The sequence below is a fragment of the Idiotropiscis lumnitzeri genome, chromosome 7 (assembly GCF_059441095.1).
Source record: "Idiotropiscis lumnitzeri isolate Australia: NSW breed Sydney's pygmy pipehorse chromosome 7, RoL_Ilum_1.0, whole genome shotgun sequence".
NCBI classification, from domain to species: Eukaryota; Metazoa; Chordata; class Actinopteri; order Syngnathiformes; family Syngnathidae; genus Idiotropiscis; species Idiotropiscis lumnitzeri.
Genome location: NC_142397.1, coordinates 7668328 through 7694194, shown reverse-complemented (window position 1 = coordinate 7694194; position 25867 = coordinate 7668328). Strand labels below are relative to the sequence as shown.

Below are 25867 nucleotides of genomic sequence, written 5' to 3'. Positions count from 1 at the left end.
CGCCCATTTTTAGCCATCTCGAGGGGCGGCCATTTTGTCACTTCGGTCAGTGTTCAGGTAATGGCCAATCACGCGTCACCTGTTTTTTTTTTCTCAAATGGGATTTTATTCTTTTTTCCCTCATATTAAATCATTTGGTTCATTCTGAAGCTGTTTTAGCATCCAGTCGACAAAAGCGAAAAAAGGGAGCGCAACATGACTAAGTAGAAATGTCATCAAGCTAATTGCTCTGACCACCAACACAGCTCAGTCCTCTCCTTTTTCAGATTTGTTCAATGTTTTCTGCCAGAATGGTGTTAATCACTCAAACCGATGCAATCACTTGAATCACGTCAGAAAAGAATTTTAAAGATTTTAAGTTTTCCCTTTTTTGTCCCTGTGATGTCATTTTCAGTCGACGAATATAACAAAATGGCCGCCCGCTAAAATGGACAAAAACGGGTGGAATTTACTGCTTAACTCATATTACGCACACACTATCTTAAGCAGAATGCCGTGTATATACACTTTTAAGTGTATAGGCCACTCCTACTATCTGATGTAACATAATTAAAAAAAAAAAACGTTTTCAGTTTTTCTTCAAAATGTCTTTGAATGATTGAGCCAGTTAAAGAATGATTGCACTTGTTGGTCGAGAGAGCCATCACAAGTTCTAAACTGAGTCAAGCTCGTACAGTATAGCACTGCGTACTTTAAGATAGGCTGTATTGTTTGTGTGAATGCATTTTCAAGCCCTGAGGTCTCGGACACATGAAAAGTCATATGGTGCATGTTGTATCTGCATGTGCTACGTTCCGTCTCCTTGCCACTGTAAATATTGCTCTTCTCTCCTAGTATAAAGGAATGATTGGTTGGGCCCACACAGTCTGTACTTGCACAACTTGTAATTGCAGAAAGTAATCAACACAAACACAACAACACAATAAGATGCTATGAAAGTTAGAAATGCGCAACATTAAAATTGGACACGCTAATTAAGTCCCAATAAAATGTCATAAATGACAACAAAAAAACAAACATTTTTTTTCTTGTCGTCAGCATGATGCACAAACGGTTCAAATATTTTTATTATCTTAAATTAGGCCATTATTATTTTTATGAAGTCAAATATTATAGAGCGCTATTTCCCTTATTACACCTTTGATCGAGGTCTTTTTCAAATCTTTCCCCCTTTTAGTCATTTTAGAACTCTTTTGTTTACTTTCAAAATGTTTTCTTTTTTTTTATAGTTCTTTTTTAATGTGTTTAAATGTTGTCCATGTTGCTTTTCCTCTGAAACTCATTAACTGTTCTGTTTGTAAATGCTTGAAGATGTTGTGTCTGCTTGTGCATTGTGAAATGTGCGAGACAAATAAATCTGCTGGTGCATCATTAAAAAAACAAAACAAAAAAAAAACATTACAAAGCACTTTCTTGTATGGGGCCACACTGGAACCGATTAATCTAATTGCCATTCATTTCAATGGGGAAAGGTGATTTGAGCACTGAGTGCTTTGCGTTACAAGTGCAACACTTTATTACCCGCTAACTTCGCATCTCCTTTAGTTTTTTCATTTGTCTGATCATTATTTTGTTTTGTTTTTTGGGGGGCGTCATGAGGGGTTTATGACAGTACCTAAAAACATAAATCTCCCTCATACACACGCACATCTGCCTTTCAAGGTCACCGAAAGCATAATGTGAGCCATCTTTTCCTTGACTGATGCTGGTCATGTGCCTCCAACAGAGAACAGAGCATCCCTATTTCTGTTTAGCTTGTGTGTGAGCGGGCGTGCACGCGATTGTGCGTGCGCAGGCTTTGCTCGACTCGTTCCACTGGAAAGTAAAAGTGTCCCACTCCTGGGAGGCAGCTTCGTTGACGTCAGGACCCCTCACGGCTGTCTGCTGCTGCGCCTGCTCAAAATAACGGCTTCCGAATAAAAGCGGGCTCTTTTCCTTCCACGTCATCTTCCTTTTTCGTGAACATTAAGACTGCGATTTTAGAAAAGCGTCGTCCACATTCCACACGCGTAAGGAAAGATGATCAAGTGTCATACACCTTCACTCCTCCTCATGCATGTGTTTGAGATGCATCCTCATGCCTCCGGGCTGCTCCCCAAGGTGCTCGCCTCGCACGTCGGCAAAATGTGCTGATGTGCAGCAGACAAGTCAAGTGCATCGCAATGCTGCTGCAGCAGCAGAAGAAGAAGAGAAGAAGACGAACGAAAGACTGGGTGACATAACGGAGCTTTTTTGGGGGGAGGAGGAAAAAAGAATATGGATTTTTTTAGGCCGATACTGATTTGGCAGAATTGAAAAAAAAAAAAGTTGGTTGATGCACACAATAAAGATTTGTTTTACAATTCTTTGTCCTGGCATTTACAGAGTGAAAATAATTTTTTTTTTTTTTTTTTGCAATTCCTTAGTGTGTTAAAAAAGGCAAATAAATCAGAGCACAGAGCTCATTTCGGGCAATTAAATCGACCAGCCGAATAATCACATTTTCCCAGATGAAGGCGAGCTTTTTAATTTTACAACTTGGATCTCAAAAGACATCTTTTCACTGCATAGTGACACATTACATTAAAAGGACAATTTCAATAAATTTGGCCAAATTTTCATTGCACTCCTGTTGATTGTCGTCGTTCCAAATTAAAAGACAATGCATAATTTTTCCTCTGAGTAATTTATCCTTCAACTGACCCTGCATACGCATTTGTGCCAGGAAGCTCAGGAAGTTGTAAAAGAACAGAAGAAGGCAACCCGATGAGGCCTCACTGTTGCGCCGCTCCCCAAGACAGAAGCGAAGACGGAGGCTAAACAAAGTTGAACGCAGGTGTCAGCTGGACTTGTTGCTTTGTTCTGACAGACTTCCAACTGGACACCAGCTTTCATCTCCACAGCTGAGATCGGAACGTGCACTCGGCATCATGTTGAGTACACACTGCAGAGTTATGCAGGTGGGAGTAAATGTTTGGGCTCAAGGGCCACTTTTTTTTTTTTTTAAGATGCAGATGTGCACGTTGTCATTTTGGTCTCCAACTTCCTGCTCATTTTTAGTGTTAGTTAAAAAGATGTGAGAGACAAAACCGTGTTCTTTGTTACTTTATTCAGATGAAGATACAGTAGAACAGCATCAAGTGTGTGAAGCACTGAAAAGAACAATAAAAACCACACAGGTCATCAAATGGTGCACAAAATGTCTTGTCAAGCCACCTGCCCCCCCCCCCAAAAAAAAGGTTGGAAGCCTCACTTGAAAAAAAAAGAAATTTGAAATCACATTGTAATGAACATCATACCAAATATTACTCACTCAAGCCCACCTTGACCCTTTAAAAAATATTCTAGTTGCTCCCCTTTGCAAGCTCATCAAGCCTTTGGAAAGTGGTTTTATGTAGAAAGCAAACTTTGACAAGCTTGGGAGACAAACACATTCTGGGACTTTTTATTAGGTGGCCAATTGTCAAAAATCAATTTTCTTGGCAAAGAGATTTTTTTCCCCCTCCATTCAAGTCAACATTACGCCACTACAAGATGGAAGTCAACCGGCATTCCAGAAGCAGTAAGACGTCATAGTTACAGGCCATAGATGTTTTTGAGCATCTTGTTAGGAATCAACTGTACTGCGCCAAGTTGACAAACAGCAGCTGCGAGGAACCATTTTAGAAAGTCCTCCAAGGGCCCGCTTTTGAGGTTTCATTTGTTTTTTTTTTACAATTGCATGGCGGGCCGGACCAAATGCTCTCGTTTGCCCATCCCCGGTGTACAGTTAAAGGAGTTCAAGACACCGCCCGCTTCTTTTATGAGCACCCTTGGGCAAGAATTTGGGGGCAACAAGACAAGTGAGGCTAAGATAAGAACACGTCGCCTTTGAATGCCACACGTTGATGTTACAAAAACAATGAAGTAGAAAAAAAAAATCCCCAAATTAAAAAGGAGGAATGTGAGAGGGGCCGATGGGGCTCAGAAATGCCTAGCTAGCGAGTAACACTAAAGTCAGCATGCACCACTTGATTGACATTGACGGTGAAGCATCCGTTTACAGCGAGCGAGCTTGAAGGAGGAAAATGGAGAGGCGGGGGGGGGGGGGGGGGGGGGGGGGGGGGGGGGAATCAAAGTTATCGGATCGGTCTATACAGTTAGCCATTGATCTGGAACATCAATAAATATCTTGTAAAAGGGTCGAGCTGAGACGCGTTGCTTCACTTATGCCAGGGCAAGACTGGAGGGAGAGGAAATAAAAAAATATTTGGAGCGATATTGTCATCATTGCAAACGGAATAGACGGCAAATTTTATGTTGCTCACCACTGATGGCCTCCTGGGCGAAGTACTTGACATCCATGTCCGTATCAGTGGCCAGCTTCTCCAGCACCGGCTTGACTTCATCCCGCAGCGTGCTGATGACACAAAATGGCGGGCGGTCAAGCGAGCGGCGGCCAACGCGCGATTGCCGCGTTTCGCCGATTGTGACGGCAGCAGCGATTTACCTGCCGTCCAGGATGGGTCCGATCTTCTGTAGAGATTTGGCGACGTTGAAGCGCACGTTGGCCACCTGGTCGTTGGACATCTTAAGGACCACTGGAAGCATCTGCTTGGTGGTGATGTCCTGACCGCACGCTTCCGACAGAGCCTGAGAAATATGAAAAGCACGTACGGCCTGAAGCGAAACAAAAATCGGCAAGGATGTGAATGAGACTTTACGCCTAAAATTCTAAACTCAAGAGGCCTTATTTTGGAAGCACCTACCTCAGGTCAAGAACAAAAAAACTACAGCATGTGGAATAAAAGTTTTTTTTTTTTAGATTGCGGCTTCCTCAGACTGTGAGACTGTGAGGGCGTACGCGCGCGTGACTCACGTTGATGCAGAACAGCGTCGTCATCCTGTGGAGGTAATTGGGGTCGTTGGCCATGCCCAGAACCTTTGGCACGATGGTGTTCTGCGCCCACTCGGCTCCAAACCTCTCCACCAGCTTCATCAGGTTACAGGTGGCGGCCTCACGGATGGCGTACACTGCACGACCACAACACCAAAGCCAGATGACCTTCGTGCTCGGATCTTTCATTTGTGAGGAACGGCACCGTTTCGGAACGTCGTCCTCTTTGAGGAAATGTGCCCGGCCTGTGCTCTAACACGAGATTCTCTTTTTGTTCTCAGATTTGATAACATCTGTGACCCAAAGTGGCGTGCTCAAAACTCCTCACCTGGCCAAGTGCGCACTTTGCACTTCTGAACCTGTCGTGATTGAAAACATTACAAGTGCAGAACGGGAGAAAGAAAACGCAAAGAAAGTGAAGCTTCCCGTCAGGAAAATGACCCAAATGATTTATTCAAAATGTTTCCGTTTAGTCGGACGACTCATGCAGTCAGTCGCGAGCTGACTTGAGTGTAGTAAAGGCGTTAAAAAAAAAATGCACCCCAAATGGTGGAGGTGCTAAAACGATCGCATGAAGTCAGCGATGAAAGCATTCTGGCGTGTGCGCGTGCTTTCTTATGTAACAGAAGCCCGGCCCTAACCCGACCCCCCCCAGACACTCACAACATTCCAATGATGTAATGCAGCTGGCCCTTTGTCCTCAATCACACATTTCTAACGGGGGAAAACGGGAGAGAAAGAAAGCCCTCAACACTTGAAACAAAAAACAATGTTCTCGCGTGCGGAGCGGCGTCGGCTACGCGCCGCCTTTCCATCAACCAACGCAACGTGCTGATGGACAATGTATCGTTCACGCTGCTCACTACATCAATTGTTGCTGCTTGTAAGTGCACATGCACCGTTTTATGTGAACCTTTCTTTTCAAAAGGGGTCGTCTTAAATGAGGGTATGGAACGGATCGTGCTCCGTTTGTGACGGCTGCAAGCGCCTTACCGTGGTCAATCAGCCAGGCCATGCAAAGAGTGTTGAGCTTCTCATCGAAGAACTCCACACCCTAAGCAGACAGAGACAAGTCAAATCAAACATTTTATTTATTTTTTTTTTTTGGGGGGCTTTGGGGTGTGACTCACCAGCTGACCCGCCAACAGGGGCATGTACTCGATGATGGCCAGGCGGACTCTCCACTTGGCATCCTCGGCCAGCTCCACAATGGCTGGCAGGAGCGACTGGGACAACTGACGGATGCCGATGACCTCGTTGACACAGTCCAGGTTGGAGATGATGTTGAGACGCACCTCGGGGCACTGCGGACACACGGAAGTTCAAAAGCCTTTTCTTTTTGTTTTCAATTATGGTTATATACAAATATAAAAAGTAATTGGATGATACAATTTGTAGTTTTCATTCATGTCAAAAGTTTGCATCGCTCTAAATAATGAACAACCAGAGTTGCCAGGCTTAAAATGGATATAAAAAAAAAACACTGTACTTAAAAAAAAAATTTATAAAAAAATAAAATGAAATAAAAAATTAAATTTTAAAAAAGGCCCTGCGAGAGCTTCACCTCAAATTATTGAAGTTCAGTATGTCAAAGCTGTCGGTGTTTGGAGACTAATCTAATTAGCCAGTCTTGCTCTTGTTTTGCGCCGACAAGAAATTGGGCCAACTTTAAATAGGACTGAGCAAAGCAGAAATGCACATGACAGTTTCAACTCATCCAAAACATTTGTAGGATAACCTGCACTAGTGTTTGGACAAAGCGACAGAAGATGCTACTCGTTTTTTTTGGTTTAAAAAAATAAATAAAAAGTGTTCGGGCAAAGTATGCCTGTACAAAATGATGTGACGATAAACAGGCTGCAGGCAGTGCGGTTCGGGGAAGAAGTAGAAAAAGAAAGAAAAAGTTCATTTCCTTTACCTCGTCCTTGAGCTGAGCCAGGAAGAGAGGCAGTAAATGTTCTATTGTGTTATCTTTGCCCAGGATGGCAGAAAGGCCCATAATGACCAAGGCCAGCGCTGACTTCACATGTTGGTTGGTGTCTGAAACCAGCTCCTGTGCACAGAACACAAAGCATGAGTTGGGAAATGAGATGCAGTCCAAACAAATAATTACAGATGAAGATTTGAATTCCTAAATTATGCAAAAGCAGACCGAGCTGAATTACAGCGTCAACTGGTTTATACATGAATGTAGTAAACAGTGCCCCCTGCTGTTTGAAAACAGTACAAAAAGCCGCTTTGTCCTTATGTTGTCCTCTTAAGAATTCCTGAGCGCCACAAAAAAAAAAAAAATGTTTCTTCTAGGTGTCAGCAAAGCTCGTAAAAAGTTAAGAGGAGGGCTGTAAAAAGACACGTCCTTTCGCACTCACTTTATGACAAATGCCGTCTTAAGTTCACCTGGAAATGACTTCTTTTTTTTTTACCTTGACGCAGGGTAGGATGTGAGTCATGATGATCTGCTCACGATTGTCCTCTGGGAGGTTCTCACAGAATTCTAACAAGAAGACGATCAACACTCAGTCCGAAATTTAAGTGACGAAGCCGCGATATTGCGAAGATAACGCGCATTCGCCGACTGACCTTTGACTTTGTTCGCGGCAGCGGCACGGACCTCGGCTTCGCAGTCCTTGAGAAGGTTTTGGAACGCTGGGACCAGGTCATTCTTGGTGATTTCTGGACCCACTGCTTTTTGAAGCTAAAAAAAAATAAATAAAATAAAAATAACTGATGAGCATTAATATCACACAAGATGACATCCCTTTTTTTAAGCAGATGCAGAATCCGACAGAATAAATTTCCACTCTTGGATTAATTAAAAAATAATGTATAAAATAACTTCTTTTTTGTCCCTTAATGCTTACAAAAATGCGTACGTTTACGTGCAGTCAATAATGTTGGAAATATTGCAGGTGCACAAGGCCGAAATGTGTTATTCGAAAAGTGCTAACATTGGCCGATTATTCAGTCAAGATCGAGTCTAGACATTTAATGATTTTGAACAAAATATATATTGAACTAACACAAGGTTGTAAAACATCAAGCATCCTTGCTTGCTAAATATTTGTAAAGAATTATAAAAAAATGATCAAGTTGTGGCACCTTTTAAGGGAGTCAGTAAGCTCAACCAACTGTAGTCAGCAACTACCCAGCCAACTCAATTGATCTTTCAATTTATTTTTTTGCCTCATATTGCTTGTAACATTAACTCATTGACGGCTTAATACGTCAAAAATGCATTTTTTTAAATGTATTTATTTTTTAATGAGTTAAGCAAACACAGTGAATAGATTTCTGCATTTCTCTTAAGCAACTGACATCGACGGGAGGAGCTAAGAGGCGAGGAAAGAGTCTAAGCAGCATCCAAACGAGATGCCAGTAAACATTCATCATAATGGGACTGACAAAGCGCAATCTCATAACAAGCACTTAGGCACAGTGGCAATCAATGTCGGCAAGAAAAAGGGCTTATTCCGCAAGTCAACGAGGTCGACCTCATTGAAATTCACAACGAGAGGCGCTTGCACAGCATTGCTGAATTCTACTCAAAGACGACGAACCGCAGCCATCTCGACTGCAGCACGACTGACAATTATTCCGTTCACGTTCAAGTCAATTCTGAGTTCCGAGTCAAGTTTTACCTCCGAGAACTTGTCAGCCACCATGTAGCGGACCCTCCAGGACTTGTCCTCGGCGGCCTGTCGCAGGGTGGGCATCACCAGGGTCTCCAGGTCTTCCTGAGGCAGCAGAGTGGCAATGCTGACGCAAGCCTCCACGGCCAGCAGACGCACGGAGTCCTGAGGGAGCAAAGTGAACGCACAAGTTTGACACGGCGAGTACATTTAAAATGACAGTGGAAGCGACCAGGAAAACAATCGCAGGTACAGCTGATAATTGTTTAAGGAGGCCGGTACCTGCTCATCCGAGGCCAGAGCCGTGAAGAGAGAAATGATGTCACTTCTCACATAATCCAACTCCAACACTCGTGCAAATTCGCCCAGTTTTGAAGCGGCAGCACGACGGACCATCGGAGTGTCGTCTGAACACAGGGTGCGGAAATGCCTGCAAGACAACACATTTTGTCAGGTAGCACCGTTCGAAACACACTGGGAATCCAAACGAATGAGTGGCTGCGTGGAAAAAACGCTCAACTTACTGACGAATCTCTGCCTTGACAGTGCTGGAGACGCGCGGGTAACAGACACTAAATAGGCCGCAGGCCGATGTGCGAGAGGTGAACCAGTCACCGCAGGACAGACGCTTGACCAAGGGCTCAAAATGGACCTCCAGGTCGACTGGAGAATGCTCCTGGGAGATCTTGCGCAGGGACTCCACCGCTTTGTCTCGGACAACCGTCTCCTCCACTGTGGCGAGGCTCTCCAGGGGAGGCTGCGAGTCAGGGAAAGGGGGACAGCGCGAGAATGAATTCATGAGAAAGACATTTAATCCATTTCAAATTTGTTTGTTCAGTCCTAGTACCCTGTCATACGGGGAAAAAAAAACGAACGAGCTGAGTAAATCCAGTCTTAAAGTAATTACGAGGCCGCAAATGGAATAGTTGAGTTTTGTTTCAATGATACACGAGAAGGGATTGAACGTACCAGGAGACAGTGGACGTATTCTGGGCCTCCCACCAACATGGTGAAATTGCCAAGTTGCTCCGCCAAGGCCAAGAGCACCTCATCTTCATCGTAGATGGTGTCTAACGCAGAAACAAGTCCCCTTATGAGTTTACACACTTGGAAATACGACACCATTCTTGAGAACATGTGACGATAACATGACCGTCGAGTCATAACGTGCTTTTATTGGCTGGAATGAGGTCTTTGCTTACCTGTGAGGAAAGGAAGGAGCTCAGTACGAGTCCGTTCCACACCGAGAGCCAGTGCAATAGTGGACAGCTTCTTGATGCTGTTCAGTCGCAACTGGAGAGAGAGAAAGAAGCACGTTTGGGGTGTGATTCTCAACTAATAGGTCAGAAACCAAAAGTAGGTTAAACTAGGCTAAATTTAGCTCCTGCCTAATTCACAAAAAATATTAGAATTAGATTAGTCTCGCACTCTAGCTGCATTGCCAACACGTCAATTATCACATTGCGATCTTAGACTAGGGCTGGGTATTTCCTAAATCAATTTGATACACAAGGGCTCGATTCAATTCTTGATTCACAATTCATTTAGATTTTTCATTACATTAAGGATTTCACGCAGTACTAATTTTACATTCGTATGGAAGGCATTCTTAGAATAACAAACGCTAAAATTAGAACAAACTTCTTGCTTCAACGAGGTGCATTAATAAAATTATTCATATTTACATTAAGAATTGAAGACAATGCAGTTAATTGATCACGTGCGTTTAATTTAACGTGACCTGACTAAAACAAAAATACATCAGCCTTCATGCTAGTTGGCGCTGACTTCACTGCTTTTGATGTGCTTCATGTATGCGAGTATCGATATATGGTTTTATGAATCAGTGTGAGCTATGAAAGAATTGCTTAAAATCAATAGATTTTTTTTTAAACCCAGCCCTAGCTTAGACACCAACTTGTCACATGCTTATAGAAAGAGCACAAAAATCATCTTTTCAACCAATACTTGAAGTAAGGAATCTGAATAGCTGGGGGATTCACTACATTACATTTCTTCAGTTTCTTGGCAAGCAGGTGTAAATATGATTAAAAATATCACATTGAATTGTTTAAAAATAGCCTTGGAAACTACTAATACAGACAATTGAGAACATTTTAGAGAGGATGTCTACTCTTCGCGGCAGGTGTTGGTCTCGAAGCTCCGCGAATAGCGAGGGTCAACTGTCTCAATTTAGAAAACAGCAGAGTACATGTCCTGTTATTATCGTGTTATAATCCCACTGGCGAAAACTAACAAAACAGCGACACAAACTGTAACTTATTGACACGTTTAAACTGTAATAGGTATTCGTATGCAACATAAAACGAAAACGGCATCTCGCTCAAAATGAAACGCTCTTGTTACTAACCATCAATACGGGAAGACGTCAAAGGCTAGCTAATGACTGGAGAGCGCCCGATTCTATTTAATAACTGTCACAGTTGAACAAAAACTAGTTGAAAATACTACTCATCCCATTTGCGCATACAATTAATATTAATTGGAGTAGGCATCATAAACAAACTATTGCGAAGACAAGGGTGCGCCCCTGGTTGAGAAATCAGGACAGGCCCCATTAGCATTTATGCTAGCTAGCTATGCTAGCTAGTTAGCAAGCGATGAGGAAAATGTCATCGAACGGACTCCCGTTCCCAAACGATTATTAACTGCAAGGTCAAAAGAAGACCTCGCCGCCCACCTGAACGTCCTCATTCCGCAGTTCGTCGATGAGAACGGCGATGGGGTAAAGAGAATCGTCTCCATCGGCTCCTGCCATTTTGGATTGCGCGACGAAGAAGCGAAAGGCGCTACTATGGCCGACTACGGGGTTTCCGGCTCATTTATAAAGGAGCTGATTCGCTTTCAAAGTCCGTTCATTCAAAACCAATGACGATCAAAAGCAGCACACTAGGATGAGAATGCAAACAAAAGCAGTCTCCGTTTATTTATCGTCATGTCATTAAAAAATAAATAATAAATACATTTATTTTAAAATACGCAATCGTATGAGAAATCGATATGACATCAATTGAATGATTTTCATGTGATTAATGTGAATTGACATCAGATGCCCATTGGGACATTTCTCAGATCACAATTGAAATTCTTAAAATAAATTGTCCAATAATTGTTTTCACACGAATAAGATTGAGCTGAGTTACGATTAAAGTTACTTAATATTCTACATCTAATTAGCTTTCTTCTTGAGTAACCACATTATAAGGTACATCTTGGTGCCGTCACAGATTTTACTGTAGGAGAAAGCCAAGATTCGCTCGGGAAATGTTTTTTCATTGAAATCTATAGAAATATGCTTAACATATTATGACAACTTGTTCAACCATTTTGCATGCTTATGGTGAACTCATGCCAACATGCCATTGGGTGTGAGACAATTCATCAGAGACCCATTGACAAACATTTGCTTTATGAACATGGCATAAGCAATTGATGTCAGAAACAGCAGAGAGTTGGACATATTAATTTGCATGGATGCTTCTTCAAAGCAATGACAAACTATTTTTTTATATGCACAAGTCACACATTCTGTAAAAAAAAGAAATCCAATTCTGATCAGATACTGGGGGAAAATGTTGATTTTTTAAAAATATTTATATTGACATTTTACAGTTTTAACAAAAACGGCTCAATTTATTTATTTTAATTAAAGTCAGTTTAGACAAAAAATACATCAAAATATATTCTAATAAGATGTGACAAAAACATCTCCACGAGAAAAACCCTGCCCCACTCGTCAATAACTCAACCGGAAATGTATGTTGTGTTTCCGGTTCCAGGTGCTCGCCTAGCCTAGCCTAGACTGGCCAAGATGGCGTCTCAACAGCAGCAACCTGGCGGTCCAGGCTTACAACAAGCCGCTTCTTTGCAGCAACAACAACAGCAGCAGCAGTTGAATCAGCAACAAGACTTCGATCCGGTGCATCGTTTTAAAATGCTTATTCCGCAGTTGAAAGAAAGTCTTCAGGTAATAAAACCTACAAGCTACCCTTGTAGGATGCTCCCTCAAACGTCCAAAAAGTTGTTGAAAGAGTGACGTCTGTGTTTTTTCCTCGTAGAACCTCATGAAGATCGCGTCGCTCAACTTGACCCACAACACGATTATAGACAACGGAGTGTACGTACAAAGATTTCTTGTTGTTGTTGGACTGTACTGGGATCCTTGATTTACTACGAAATTGTGGTCCGACGGACTTAAAAAAACCCTGCTTCATTTAAAAAATGTAGATACAGTAAACATATATAATATATATTTACAGTCTCTCATAATAAATCATGGTTCACTTGCCCTTATTTTAATGTAATGCTCACTTTATAAGATTAATATTTATTGTATTGTATTGACAACACTGACGATTTAATCTCCCAGTTTTGGGCTTGGTTTGTGATGTCTTAAGTTTTACTGTAAATTGATATGAGGAATAAATTTGTGTTCATCGTGAGGTTGTTATTGTATACTATCTATTAAATTATTCAGATTGTCTTGTTTTTTTTTGTACATTAGTACAAGCAACGACGCTGCTGTTCAACGCTTTGACAAAAGCTTGGAGGAGTTCTACGCCCTTTGCGACCAGCTGGAGCTGTGTTTGGTGAGACACCTTTAATACTTGAGCTTTTTTCCATAGTTGCGCTATCGTCTCCCACTCACCTGTATCTACTGACGCAGCGGTTGGCGTACGAGTGCCTCTCGCAGAGCATCGACAGCGCCAAGCATTCGCCCAACCTGGTTCCCACCGCCACCAAACCGGACACGGTGCAGACAGAGTCCATGTCCTACGCCCAGTACCTTGGTATGATCAAGTCCCAGATCTCGTGTGCCAAGGACATCCACAACGCTCTGTTGGAGTGTTCCAAAAAGATTGCGGGAAAGGGACCGCCTCCGGGAATCATGTAGCTTCACGCCAGGACTTCTTTTCTGGAAATATTGTTGGGCTCCACCAGAGGAGGAATGCTTGGGATCTTTTTTTTGTTGTTTGTTTCTACAATATTCCACAAAGAAACTCACAATTCCTCTGCGCTTTGGGCAGCATGGAGGAATTACAATTTTGCTGTCGGATCTTGGATATGCCCAAGATTGCCGTGGCAGCATGCTGGGGGCGGAATGACATGAAAAAGTTTTAATTGTGTTTCCCTGGTTACCTGGATTTTTTTTTCACAGTATTTTTGACACTGGATTTTGAAACTTAATTTTGGACATATTGGTGCAAGTGTGGTGGTTAAAAAAAAAACAGAATTTGAAAAACAACCAGAGGAAATAAACAGGTATCTCCTATATTTGTTAATAATTTTTTTAAATAATTTTTCAGTGATGTTAGACATTCAAATTTGGACTGATGTAAAATTGTGCTAATCCGTTAGAAGTTCAAAATCCTACACGAATGGCACACATTGCTTTCCATTGTTGTGTCCATTTTGTTGGCACTTATACTTTCAGAAACGGCATAGCGGTCCTCTTGACCTGTAACTTAAGTATTTTTTGCGTTGTGTTCCAATCTGGCCAGTAGGTGGTGCCAAATGTGTACTTAACTACTTCGAGCTTTTGTTGTACAGTATTTGAGTATTGAACCCTTTTTTTACAAGTGTGCAGGGGTGTCAAATCCAGGTCTAGAAAGTAAAAACCAGTCCAGTTCTGCAGGGATTAAAAAAAATAATTCTCAACTGAAGTTTTTCTGACGATGGCAGATGTCCTTGACCCCAACTGCATTTCTTGGTCAAACCATTTTTCCGTGTGTTTTTAATGTTTGGTCTCATTTGTTATACGCGAAACTGATATTTTAACAGGGGTGTGTAGACTTTTTATATCTATTGTCTACTATTGTTACAAAGAGGGTGTGCGACATTTCAAATCAAGTGCTTGGATCCCAAAATAGATGTTGACACATTTTTATATATATTTTTTATGCTAATTGTATATTGAAAATATACAAGAACAGTTGCATATGGCGTAACTGAGCTCAGATGAAAAATGAACAATACAAAAAAAAGGGAAAGAAATGTTTCTTTGTACAAAGATTACAGCAGATACAAGACATTTCAGGTGCTCGACCAGATACATTTGACCTATTCTAAGTGCATTCGTGGCTCCTAAAGTCCGTCACGGCCCGACAGAGTTTTAAATGGAATTCCTTTTTCAGCATCCGCGCTGTGTCCATCCCATCAGCAAGTCGGTCAACAGCTTGTGTCTCATGGACTAAGGAGGAGTAGGGAAGAAAAAAACTAAATGCCGTCTTGTCTGCCTGATGAAATTGCCCCTGTGGTAGCGTCCACACTTCATTCTTCAGGCGTTGCATAGCTGCCACTTACTGCTCATCTCTTTGGAGGACACCGATTGGTCCACTCTTTCAAAATCCAGCTCACTAGTCACGATTATCCTGTTACTTGCAACGCTTCACTTCCTGACTGACTTCCTCAATCGATTGTGACACTTCGGCCAAAACAGAAGATGTGACCGTCGTTAAAAATACGGAGGGAGATGGGAGCAGAAGCAGTCAAGTTGCTATGCAGAAACAAACCTTACGAAGCATTGACCAATACAACGGAGTTAAAATGTTCAATTGATGGGTCAGCTCAATCTGATTGAGTCATGGGGATGATGCTGTCATGTGTGTGTGTGTGTGTGTGTGTGTTTTGTGAGCAATTGAGACTTGCAAAGATGATGATTTTATTGCTTTGTCGAGTTGGAAGCTTTCAGGATACTTTTTGGTTTGGACTTGGGTTGTTCTCTGATGAAGACAACAAAACACAAGACGCAATGGTGTTGGTTTGTCTTTTCTTTTTTGTTGATTCTAGTGCAACCTCCAGAATCAAACACTGAGATTCTAGGTTTGAATCTCAACTTTGCATGCTTCCCAACGCTTTGTCCCACCCTTCCAAAAACATGCAAGTTCGAACAATATTGAAAAATAAGTCAAACAAAAAAGTAAGACAAGGAACAGCTGGTGAACAACCGGCAGGGTACTTGTTGCTCATGCTAACAGCTAGCTGCTCACCAGTCGTCGCCACTAACGCCGGAGACTACAATGATGGCATTATTAACCAGCGGTTTGTTAGCGTCCCAAATTGGCGAGCGAATATGATTTCGGGATGGTGTAGTGTTGATGTTGAAGCCAACTATGTGACATCAATTAAAAGTGCGCTAAAGCAAGCCGAAAGCCGAAAGGCCGAAAACGGAAGTCAAGGTAGCCATTACCACTATGAGGACCAACTTCAAAGTAAAAGTCACCTAAGGCTACTGCATTGGCGTCAATGACTCAATGCATTATTTGTTAAACTTTATTTTGAAATTCGCCATTGCAGAGGCGACATGTTCGTTGAGGATTTTCAACTTCCTCTGCTGCTATTGTAGTGAATGCGGAGCAATCATGTTGCCAGAATGTGTACGCGTAGTTTTTTCCCCCCCCACCATCACAACCGGTAACTACAATTTGCTGCGACGTTTTTTGGCTCATCTCTTGGAAAAAAAAACAGAAAACAAAACCATATACCGAGTCTTATAAATGGGGGCAGTTCTGTATTAAGCTGTGCTTTTACTAACCTGTGGGTCCGCTCAGCACCATCGAGAGGTGCCTGCTGACCTCTGCGACGTCGGGGTGGCTCCAGCTGAGCCATGGAGCCAGACGGCTTAAATTTGGACAACTCCTCCTGCCACTCCTCGTCAAAGGACTGTGCTTCAGCTAAAAGACAGAAGAGTCAGGAGATGCAGGGCAGGACAAGCAAAACGAAATTCAAGACGCTGACAAAAGTCTTTAACGTACATTCATCCATATTCTGGAAGTCTTGTATGAACTCCTTATCTCCCGTTTTCTTGTTCATTTTCTTCTCGACCACATGTCCTCTGTCTTGGATGTGATGACCAATGGCCATCTTCTCCAGACCGCTTTCGGAGTCTTTCACAGATCTCACAGTCTCCTTCACCTGCACGTGAGCGAGCACATTGATGGTGAGAAAATTGTCCAATGCTGTTCACGTTATTTGATTTATTCTCATGACACACCTATTAAAAACGCAATCATTTGGAACACTGCTGTCGTGCACACTTTCAAAGTTAGTCACCTCATGCATGGGCATCAATGTCATCCTGCTTAATAACCTTTTTTTCCCCAAATCAAGTCATAATATTATGAGAATAAAGTCTTAAAAAATACAGCACTGTAGAGGGAGAATGTGTGTCGAGCAATACCACAAGCCATCACTAGGGGGCGAGAGTTCGTCAGCAATAGGTCATACTGAGCCGCACAAAACTACGCATGCACGTTTTTTTTTTTTTTTTTTTTAAAATCTACAGTCTAAACCCATTGACCGGAGGGTAAGGTACATCTTCCGTCTGAGACTGTAACAAAAATTTTGCATTTACAAATACAAGAACACTCCATTTTGAGACGCATCAATAAGTTCACTGAACGCAAAATAAAGAAAGTTGAGTTGAAGTTGTGAGTTTGATGACAACGTATCCCTCTGTTGATGCACTTACACCTCCTGGGGCTCGACGTGTCGACGACGAGGCCTGGAAGACCTTCGGGGGGTCATTTCCAACCTTGGAATACGTCATGACTGACGAGGAGCTGAATGAGTGGGTGTTGGCGTCCGTGGACATGTTCTCCTGACACACAAAGAAACTCAGTTCTCCTCGGACTGCACATGCAAGAGTCATGAAAAGAGTTTTTGTTGCAAACTCACAGAGTTTTTGTACATCCCGTCCATCCTGCTCCTCATGTTGGTCATGTTGTCGAACATGCCGAAAGGGTTCGACGCGGTATCCTGCATAAACACGAGGTACAAAGAATAGTCACAGCAGCTGGATGGTTATGCTTGGATGCCACCTGCTCTCGAGGCATTATCAGCTCATGAACAAGTCTCCAATGTTCGTGCATATGCAAACAAATCATGCGGCGGGTTCGCCCTGCTATATGCGTCATCTTTGTTACATCAACGAAAGCGGGACATCCACCGCGCAGTGACCGAATAATATTCGCGCAAACAATTTCTTCGAATTGCATACATAACTCAGGCCATGTTTAGTTTAAGATGTGACGCTGCTGAGTTGTTTGCGTTTAACTCATTCACTGCCAGATGAGTGAAAAAAAAAAAAGGATCTTGGACGTCTTTAGCCATCAATGGCAGAAAATGAGTCAATGAGCATTTTTGAACTTGGCATCTCGGACCTTCATGCATGGAGTTGGCCTGTTTTTCACATGCTTGCTTGGATTTCCACACTCCAAAATATGCATAAGGTGCAGAAACACTGCAGTATTGTCTCGAAAACTGTTTTGCATTTTTTTCCCAGAAGTTAATATCTACGTAGAACATCACAATTTGGATTTTAGTGAGGTACTGGCAAAACACAAAAGTTTGAAACATGCAAGCATTGTTGAATAACTATTAAGTAACATCAAGGAGGAAAAAAAGACTTCTTTTCCATTTCATTTTAGGTCACATTTGGCCAGATGTGAATCGACATGTCATCAACTGACACAGAAGCAGCGTTTCAAAATGGACGCCTGGCATGACGTTTTTTCTCCCTGATTGCAATTCAGTGCCAGTTTTAGAATCCGTTCGCCGATTGCGCGACGCCAACGTGTGGCCCAATTTACACTATCATGGCAAGTTTCTTGACGAGCAGCACAGCGGAGAAAAAACCCCCCAACACACTCACCAGGAACCTGTACCTTTGAAGGACGGGAGTGAGTTGACATATTTGTGGTCCAAAAAGGATTACAGATTTGAAAGTATGAAAGTCACTTGCAGCGCGCTGTGTCAGCTTTGTAGTGGCGAGTTAAGTGACATCCCAACTCTTTAGAGCAGGCATTCGCGCAAGCCGGATAGACTTTCCCTGGCTGTGGTGTAGGTAAGACGGCTCCCGCTGCGGTGTTTAACACAAGTATTGTAAATTGTATTAACCGTTGGGAGCACTTGAACGGACCATAAAGTTTCTAAAACTGGCGAGGATAGAAAAAACATTTTGCCAGGCGGCAATTTTACAAAGCTCATTTTGCGCAGAAACAACTGACAAAGCTGTTGGTGGCATATCTGTCCAAAGATAACTATTTAAAAAAAAAAAAAAAAAAGTGACTTATGAGACATGGTGTACTTCACACAAGTTTGGGTTACTTTGATGAGTAATGTTAGAGGATGCATTTGACAAGAATTCATTCTAATAGTTGAACATTGCTCCAAGAGGAATCTACTGACCGTGCTGTCAAAGGGCAACAATGAGCGACTGAGGTCCTGGAGGTTGAAAAAAAAAAAGAAAAATTAGCAAAGACTTTTAGGTACAGTACAGAACAGTGGTCCCCAACTTTTTCGCGCTCGCTGATTGCCCGTTCGTACATGCTATCGTTACTCGTTTCGCAAGCTTGTGTTTAACGTTAGCGTACCGTATTTTTGGAAATACACGGCGCAGTCTCAGTGAACAGGTCACTTTGGGGACATTTTCAAATATAGAGTGCACCAAGTTAACAAGGCACACCGGTTTATACGGCACACCGGTTTATACGGTGCACCGGTTTATATAGATCATTACTGCACTGGAAAATGCTGTAAACTAACCGAGACGATTAGCATCTTAACATGCGATAATTATCAGTTTTTTATTTTCATCTACGTGGCCCGGTCTAAAGTGGCATGTGGACCAATGAACATGAATAATTGAATCAAAATGAATAATTCCGGTATGTTAAGGATTAAAATTCTTCAAGTTGAAGCCTTGACTATTGAGGACAGTTAGACGGAGGCTTTATCCAGAACCAAACCACCGGTGTTTATGACTCGCCGGCCCTGCATTAGCATCTCGGCATGTCTCGCTACGTATGCGCAGGAGCTCCAATCAGCGTGGTGTTGAATGACTTGTGTTCCATGTGTAATTGGGTCGCATTGGCAGAGATTAGCGCGGGCTTTAACGGTGAAAGCGAGCTTCATTCTGGGAAGGCTACGCAGGGGGCTGCCTGCCGAGTCCAAGGCTGCTGCGCTGCGCTCGCTCAGCTCTTTCCCAAAAGGTCAAGCCGATGTAAATAAAACACTCCGGTCACTATCTGGCAGGCCAATTTTATCCCACGGTGGCATCTCTGGACGAATAAATGCCACTTCCATTTGTGACCCGATTATATTTAGACCTGGCTGCCTTTTGAGCAGAAGTGTGTGAGGGGACAAGATAAGGAACCTGTTGTCAAGGCCCAACTGGTCACTTGCATTGTGCTGAAAGTTTGGTTCAAATATTTTCCCGTTATTAGAAACACATTTCAGTATGTCCTGTTCTAATCCTGAAAACAGAAAAAAAGACATATAATCGCTAACAAATGAATTATGTGACTGCACATTTATAAACAAGCAAGCCCAGAGGACGAAAGGTGATATGAGGCTGTGAGTGGCGACTCTCAGGAGACGGCGGGGAAATGTGAGCACGCTTTGCTAAGTTAGCTCCATGGAAGGTAAACGGACGGAACGACCTATCCTCCGCTGGCGCTCTAATGTGCTGTAAATGAGGTGAAAAAAAAAACACAAAAACAAAAAAATCCTCAAGAGTATGAGGTGGTCAACATTCTACCAAAGTGGGAAGGACTAACTTCCTTTGGATATGAGAAAATAAAAAATAAAGTTTAAATATTCAGATGAAGTAAAAATTGTGACATGATGCATAGTTGCACCAATCCCGATGAACAACGGCAAAGGTTTACGTTTGAGCGCTGTCATCGAACAATATCTTGGACTTTTGGATTTGTCAACGGAAAACATAGCGGCAGGGGTGAGTGAACTTTTTGATTGGCGGGCCACAATGAGTTCTAAAATTTGACAGAGGGGGGCCGGACCAGGAACAGATGGATGGTGTGTTTTGGTCACCTCACCTCATCGGGAAAAAAAAAAAATAATTTGAAATGAAAATGAAAAGCATTGCAACAAAATATCCGTGTTTTACATAGTAGAGTATTTAGAAAATAAAACATGAACAAGGTTTGTTCATTTAATTTTTTTCAAGTTTGGCGGGCCGGATTAAAACATTTAACGGGCCACATGTGGCCCCCGGGCCGTAGTTTGCCCACACCTGGTCTAGAGTATACATTCTTCAAGTATTATTTTCAGCAGCTTGTTTATGAAACTGAGGTTTGTCAACATTGCCTGTGTCATGCTTAACATTTTTTTTTTTTTAACAAAACCAAAAAAATAAAACAATCTCAGTTTCTTCACATGACATACAGAACAGAACGCAAGGCGGTCAAACTTTTTTTTTTTCCCCTGGTGAAATACGAGTCCACTCTTTTGGTGGGTTTGGCCGTTAAAGATCAGTCAAAACGTTCTAAAAAGCTGGCAGTAAATGAGTAAACTCTTTTAGTAATGTTTTAAGTAAGATCTTAAACACGCTTGACGGTGACACAACTTCTGTGGCTTCTCGTTTACCAGCGCAGCTCCAAAAAAATTGCCTTTGATATTTTTGGAAGCCACTTGTTGAAAGGCCCTTTTTTAGCTTTGAGGTTTCTCGTATTTTCTTGAATCACCAAATTGTACATTTTGAGTGACATTATTGGATTTTGGAGGTTTGATTATGTTGAGGCGGCAACACGTCTGCCTCACAGTTCTGAAGTTTGGAGTTCGCATGGCTTGGTTGCGGCCTTCCTGTGTGGCGTTTGAGTGTTCTCCTCTGGCTTGCGTGGCTTTTCTCCGGGTACTCTGGCACAATCCAAAAAGATGCATATTAGCTTCATTGAAAACTTTCACCGTAGGCGTAAATGGCTACACGTTTTTCCAAGTTGCCACACATTCCACTTAAATGTGACGCGCCACAGCAAAATGAGTCACAGGGACCCATTATTCAAAGATTAGGTTTTTGGCATAAACAAAAAAGAGTAAACATGAAGCATTGCTCTACACCAAAAGTGGGAAAACTGCGGCCCCTTAAATGTTTTAATCCGGCCCTCCAAACTGAAAAATAATAAAATGAATAAACCTTGAAAATGTTTTATTTTTTAAATGCTGTGGTTTTTCAAAGACTCATATCTTGTTGTAATGCTTTTGTTCACTTACATTTAAAATAAAATTTATTTACTTTCTCCGATGAGGTGAGGCGACCAAAACACTCCATCCATCTGCTCCTGGTCCGGCCCGTCTGTCAAATTTTAGAACCCATTGTGGCCCGCCAATCAAAAAGTTTGCCCACCCCTGCTCTACACTATTCATGACATCATCATTACTCGTTGCATCATCATCATTATTATTCATGATATGAATAGGTAGGTACGACACGCTCCCTTTGAGCTGCATGCCGACAGCGATGCTAAGCTAGGAGGGTGAACGTAATGAATTCCATGTGCATAGATGGCAAGAAAACAAAATGTTCAACAATGCCAGTGCTGCATAGTTGGGAACAACGTCGTACGAGAACTGGGAGTAACCTCTCACAGGTAAAAATATTTTTATTGGCTTATTTCAAATGGTTTGAAAAATTGATTGCAGACATTGGTGTAAAAAAAAACACACACACATAAAAATCAGTTGAGAAATGAGCAAGTTGCCACTTATGTGACAGCACGAGGATCTTTATCATTATTAATATGATCTTTCATTATTACACCTTTCACTACTGAACCAACAGCAAAAGGCCAATCAGAAGCCAGTATTTTGGGGGTTATGAACTCTAGCGTAGCAACGGTTGCTATGCTAAAGCTCATGGCGTTTATGGAAATCCAGCAGGTTCATGGCCTCACTTTAGCTTAGAATTGTGTCATCATTTTGCCGGTACCCGTATGTTTCGCCGTGGATATCTGCAATGACAAGCGATTGTGTTGCTATAATTTGAACTTTTTTGATAAGTGCCTTTTACAAAATGCCACTTTTGAACGGTTCACAATGAAAATAGAATTTGTAAATCATGAAAGAAGTAGACCTATACTGAACCATTATCGCCTCGTACCTCGGAACCTATCCGAATGAACTATTTCAAACTCATTTTGCTATGGCATAGCCCAGTGGTTCTCAAATGGAGGTAGGCGTACCCCTGGGGGTACTTGAAGGAACTCCAAGGGGAACGCAAGATTTTAAATAAAACAAAAATCCTTAAAAAAACAATTATTGAAATAAAATATAAAGTAATAAAACAAATTTTATGTTCAGTAGATTATTCAATATCATTTTAACAACACAGATGCCCCCCCAACCTAGAATGGTTCGACCCAACTTGTCACGTGCTCCCTCTCGCTACCTGTCTATCACGTGAAGAGAGAGTTAAGGGCTACTTGGCTGAAAAAAAACATTTCACAGGGTGTACATCACTGAAAAAAGTTTGAGAACCACTGGTATAGCCTATAAAAAAAAAGGCATTTTAGTTAGAATGTCTGAAAACTCCAGAGCACCACTTACAAGGAGTACTTAGGCCACAGCAGATAAGAATCCAAGAACGAAATAAGAGATGGAGCATAAAGAAATCTGGTGGATCTACAAGTCTACAAACTGATGAGATAGCTGAAGCGAAACTTCATCATACCAACGTTTGAGTATCAGAGCACAGTATCGGCGCTGTGGATATCTGCACCGCATGCAAAGCAAAAAGGATCGAATCAAATGTTTGGATAGCTGCGGTTGAGTCAGTGAGGTCATTAGCGTGGGGACGCATTATCTAGTTAATGGCAAAAGGCTGCAGTAATTACGAGGCATCGAGTTGCTGGCTATTGAGGCCAAGCTTGTGATGAAAGTCATTATCAAGGATAAATATATACAGGCCTTCATGACATGGAAGGGTTGAACCCATTCACATGCTTGTCCTGATTCCAGGGAAGGTTAACGTGTACAAAACGTGAGTCCTCCCTTTTTTTCCCAAGCAGCGCCGTTCAATTGTGTTTGGCGCAATACAGCATTTTTATTTTATTTATTTATTTTTTTAGATCTATTGGAGTGAGGATTTAAATCTGGGGAGTCAAACTAGTTTTTGTCACGGGCCACATCATAGTTTTGGTTTTCTGCGGTGGGCCGTTATGATATATACACAACAAACTGATGGACAACTAGTTTTGAAATCAGACCAGTAAAAATTGTTTTTTTTCAAATATTACATTTATGATTATTATTTAAGAAACAAACAAAGAAAATGCTTGCAATATGTCAACGTCAAGACAAAAAGAGATTATTTCGATCATGGTTGGATAATTTGCTGATACCTACGTCACTCACCAGGCCAGGCCCCGCCTCTTAAAGCCATACACACTTAAAGTCACAGATACAACATGAGAACTCGTGAATGGAGACCCCCTCCCCCAGTGAACAAAAATAATACTTGCGCCTCACATTTTCATGCTGTTTATTAATCCAAAATTGTCCGTACCATTATGAACGGTATTATAACAGTGACAGTTTGAGCTTGGAACAAATTCAGTCACTTTTGAAAGTTCTCACTGTACTTGTAAGACACTAATGTGTGCCAGCGAAACAATGGCCTATAAATAGTGTTGCTCGGGGGCAACAGATATAATGGTCAGAGAGGCCAAGGGTGTTGACCTTCTTCTCAACGAGACACTAACATGGCCTGTCTATGAGAGCATTGTTCCACTTGAGCCTATGTTCCGTAGTTTGCTTGCTCCGCAAACACAACTAACGAGCGCATGTGTATCGGTTGGTTGTGTAGTCAATCAGCTCATGTTCTCACCCTATGTTCGCCCCTCAGCGGCGGAGGTTGCGCCGTGTCGTGGCCCCGGCTTCTCCCATCCGTGATGCTTGGCATGAAGGAGCCGCCAAATGGCTCAGAGAAGCTCCGCATCATCTGGCGCATGTGATCCCGGTGTGCTCGGAATGGATCTCTACACGAGAAATGATGATTAAGAATGTTACTTAAAACATTGCCTACACACTTAAAAAAGGTGTCGACTCTCGTAGTATTCAATTATATTTCTATTAGTTTCTTTGAGAGCTTGAAGGTTCCACTGTAATTACAAACAATCCTTCAAGGCAGGGTTACTTAGACTTGGTCATCCGAGGGCCACATATGGAAAAAATGGAGGTTTGAAATTTATCACGCCCATTAACACTTAGTCATTAATTATGTGTTGTTTATAGATTGATTATATGACAAAACCAGCTAACATCACAACTTTCTTTTAAAGGAGATAAGACAAATAGTGACTTATATGGTAGACTTCACTATATTTTCGATTTTTGTCAGCCGCTCTAACATAATGCATTTAAACTGCACATGTACATAAATAAATATCTGAATACAGACATTTCTAAATGATTAAATGACATATAACTTTGGGGGTGGATTTGGCCCTATATTCCACGAGTTAGATACGCCGTGCACCGAGCACCACCGCGCTCAGATCCGAACAAGAGTAATTGATTTAAGCTTGCAATCTTTAAAGCAGTATTTGAGAATCCTTAATGTCATGTATTAACAAAATGGACCTTGATGTGAAGCAGAAAGTGGAGCGAACCATTCCCCACACTTGAGAGAAAATTCACGTTCATTCTGTGATGAAGCTTCTTAAAACTTTTAAAGTAAGGACTTAAGTCAAATTAGTAAGAATAATATTAAGAATGAATCATCTAAAATAGAGAGAGTGAAATAGAGAGAAAATGGATGATTTTTTTTTCAAGATCTGACTCCCGTACCAGCAATGCGAAACAAGCTAGCTAAACATTTTCTGGCCAACAACTTACGAGAAGAAGGGGTCGTCGTCAAAGTCCCCGACATTGCCGCTCCTGAACATCTCGATGAAAAAGCCAAAAGAAAACAGTGAAATAATAAAAGAAACTGTTTAAATCAACATAATAGTCCGTATGCGCCACAGGTGCAGCGGGCTCGATTCGGAGTACAGTAATGTCTCCGCAGTAGGGAGGGGGGTTTAGGACCCGGGTCGTTCAACCATGTGACGCGAACCCGGCCTTTTGATTGGCCGATTAAGACTACTTGCGTCCACGTGGTTGTTGTGTCGCTGTGGGTTGCTATGACGACGGCGCTCTTGAAGCTTCTTGTAAAAAGTCCGATATTTCACTCTCTTTTATACTCGTCAACGTTAAGTAACTGTAACACAGTGACTTATACACCTTCTTACAAAAAAATGGCATTCCCCATTCGCAACAGCAGGACAGCGTGAGAATCAAATAACATTAAGACGCTATGTGAACGCGGTGGTTTAGGAGGGCTCGATCTTGCTTTCGAACATAGTTTGTATTTCGGACTTCATTACTACACTGGCTATTTGGAGGCGATGTCGGGGTGACAAAGTGTCCCACGCCGGGTATAGATTTACCATCTGGAACGCTCCATAAATAGGCCCAGCTCTGATTCTCTACACTGCCTTAAATTGTCACTCATAATTAAAATCCAGTCGAGAATGAACACAAGTTAGTCAACTGCATCAAGTACAGTCAACAAGGGCACATAGTT

The 25867-nt window shown here is 42.0% G+C and overlaps 3 protein-coding genes across 4 annotated transcripts; 1 reads left to right on the top strand and 2 right to left on the bottom strand.

The window, feature by feature from the left end:
- Positions 1-4069: 4069 nt before the first annotated feature.
- ppp2r1bb (protein phosphatase 2, regulatory subunit A, beta b) lies at positions 4070-11317 on the bottom strand. The gene is made up of 15 exons (XM_088301142.1): positions 11186-11317; positions 9687-9777; positions 9454-9554; positions 9009-9241; positions 8767-8914; positions 8494-8649; positions 7436-7550; positions 7279-7349; positions 6774-6908; positions 5986-6159; positions 5849-5909; positions 4838-4992; positions 4469-4611; positions 4287-4378; positions 4070-4201 (listed from the first exon to the last, which is right to left on the bottom strand). Exons 1-15 carry the CDS (start codon positions 11261-11263, stop codon positions 4182-4184), a joined length of 1773 nt encoding a protein of 590 aa, XP_088157268.1. The 5' UTR covers positions 11264-11317; the 3' UTR covers positions 4070-4181.
- Positions 11318-12260: 943 nt separating this feature from the next.
- med29 (mediator complex subunit 29) lies at positions 12261-13777 on the top strand. The gene is made up of 4 exons (XM_088301101.1): positions 12261-12472; positions 12564-12622; positions 13010-13094; positions 13172-13777. The coding sequence occupies exons 1-4, from the start codon at positions 12317-12319 to the stop codon at positions 13397-13399; spliced, it is 528 nt and encodes a 175-aa protein (XP_088157227.1). The 5' UTR covers positions 12261-12316; the 3' UTR covers positions 13400-13777.
- Positions 13778-14372: 595 nt separating this feature from the next.
- Positions 14373-25338, bottom strand: mlf1 (myeloid leukemia factor 1). 2 transcript variants are annotated; one of them, XM_088301099.1, is made up of 8 exons: positions 25138-25338; positions 24128-24278; positions 21067-21162; positions 17182-17262; positions 16976-17104; positions 16260-16419; positions 16040-16178; positions 14373-15227 (listed from the first exon to the last, which is right to left on the bottom strand). In XM_088301099.1, exons 1-8 carry the CDS (start codon positions 25185-25187, stop codon positions 15167-15169), a joined length of 867 nt encoding a protein of 288 aa, XP_088157225.1. In that variant the 5' UTR covers positions 25188-25338; the 3' UTR covers positions 14373-15166. The 2 variants fall into 2 exon arrangements, with proteins under 2 accessions (XP_088157225.1, XP_088157226.1); XM_088301100.1 differs by lacking the exon at positions 21067-21162 and having other exon boundaries at positions 25138-25336.
- Between the last annotated feature and the right edge of the window lie 529 nt (positions 25339-25867).

Bases quoted from the DNA above. Each gene is read 5' to 3' on its own strand.
- ppp2r1bb (XM_088301142.1), bottom strand. From the start codon at position 11,263: ATGGCAGGAGCCGATGGAGACGATTCTCTTTACCCCATCGCCGTTCTC. The intron at 9,242-9,453 runs GTACGTTCAATC...CCTGACTCGCAG, and splicing joins AATACGTCCACTGTCTCCTG to CCTCCCCTGGAGAGCCTCGC. The intron at 7,551-8,493 runs GTAAAACTTGAC...ATTTTTTTTTAG, and splicing joins TGGCTGACAAGTTCTCGGAG to CTTCAAAAAGCAGTGGGTCC.
- med29 (XM_088301101.1), top strand. From the start codon at position 12,317: ATGGCGTCTCAACAGCAGCAACCTGGCGGTCCAGGCTTACAACAAGCC. The intron at 12,473-12,563 runs GTAATAAAACCT...TTTTCCTCGTAG, and splicing joins AGTTGAAAGAAAGTCTTCAG to AACCTCATGAAGATCGCGTC. The intron at 13,095-13,171 runs GTGAGACACCTT...CTACTGACGCAG, and splicing joins ACCAGCTGGAGCTGTGTTTG to CGGTTGGCGTACGAGTGCCT.
- mlf1 (XM_088301099.1), bottom strand. From the start codon at position 25,187: ATGTTCAGGAGCGGCAATGTCGGGGACTTTGACGACGACCCCTTCTTC. The intron at 24,279-25,137 runs GTAAGTTGTTGG...TTTCTCGTGTAG, and splicing joins GACGACGACCCCTTCTTCTC to AGATCCATTCCGAGCACACC. The intron at 17,263-21,066 runs GTGAGGCAGACG...GTGTTTATGCAG, and splicing joins GAACTCCAAACTTCAGAACT to GATACCGCGTCGAACCCTTT.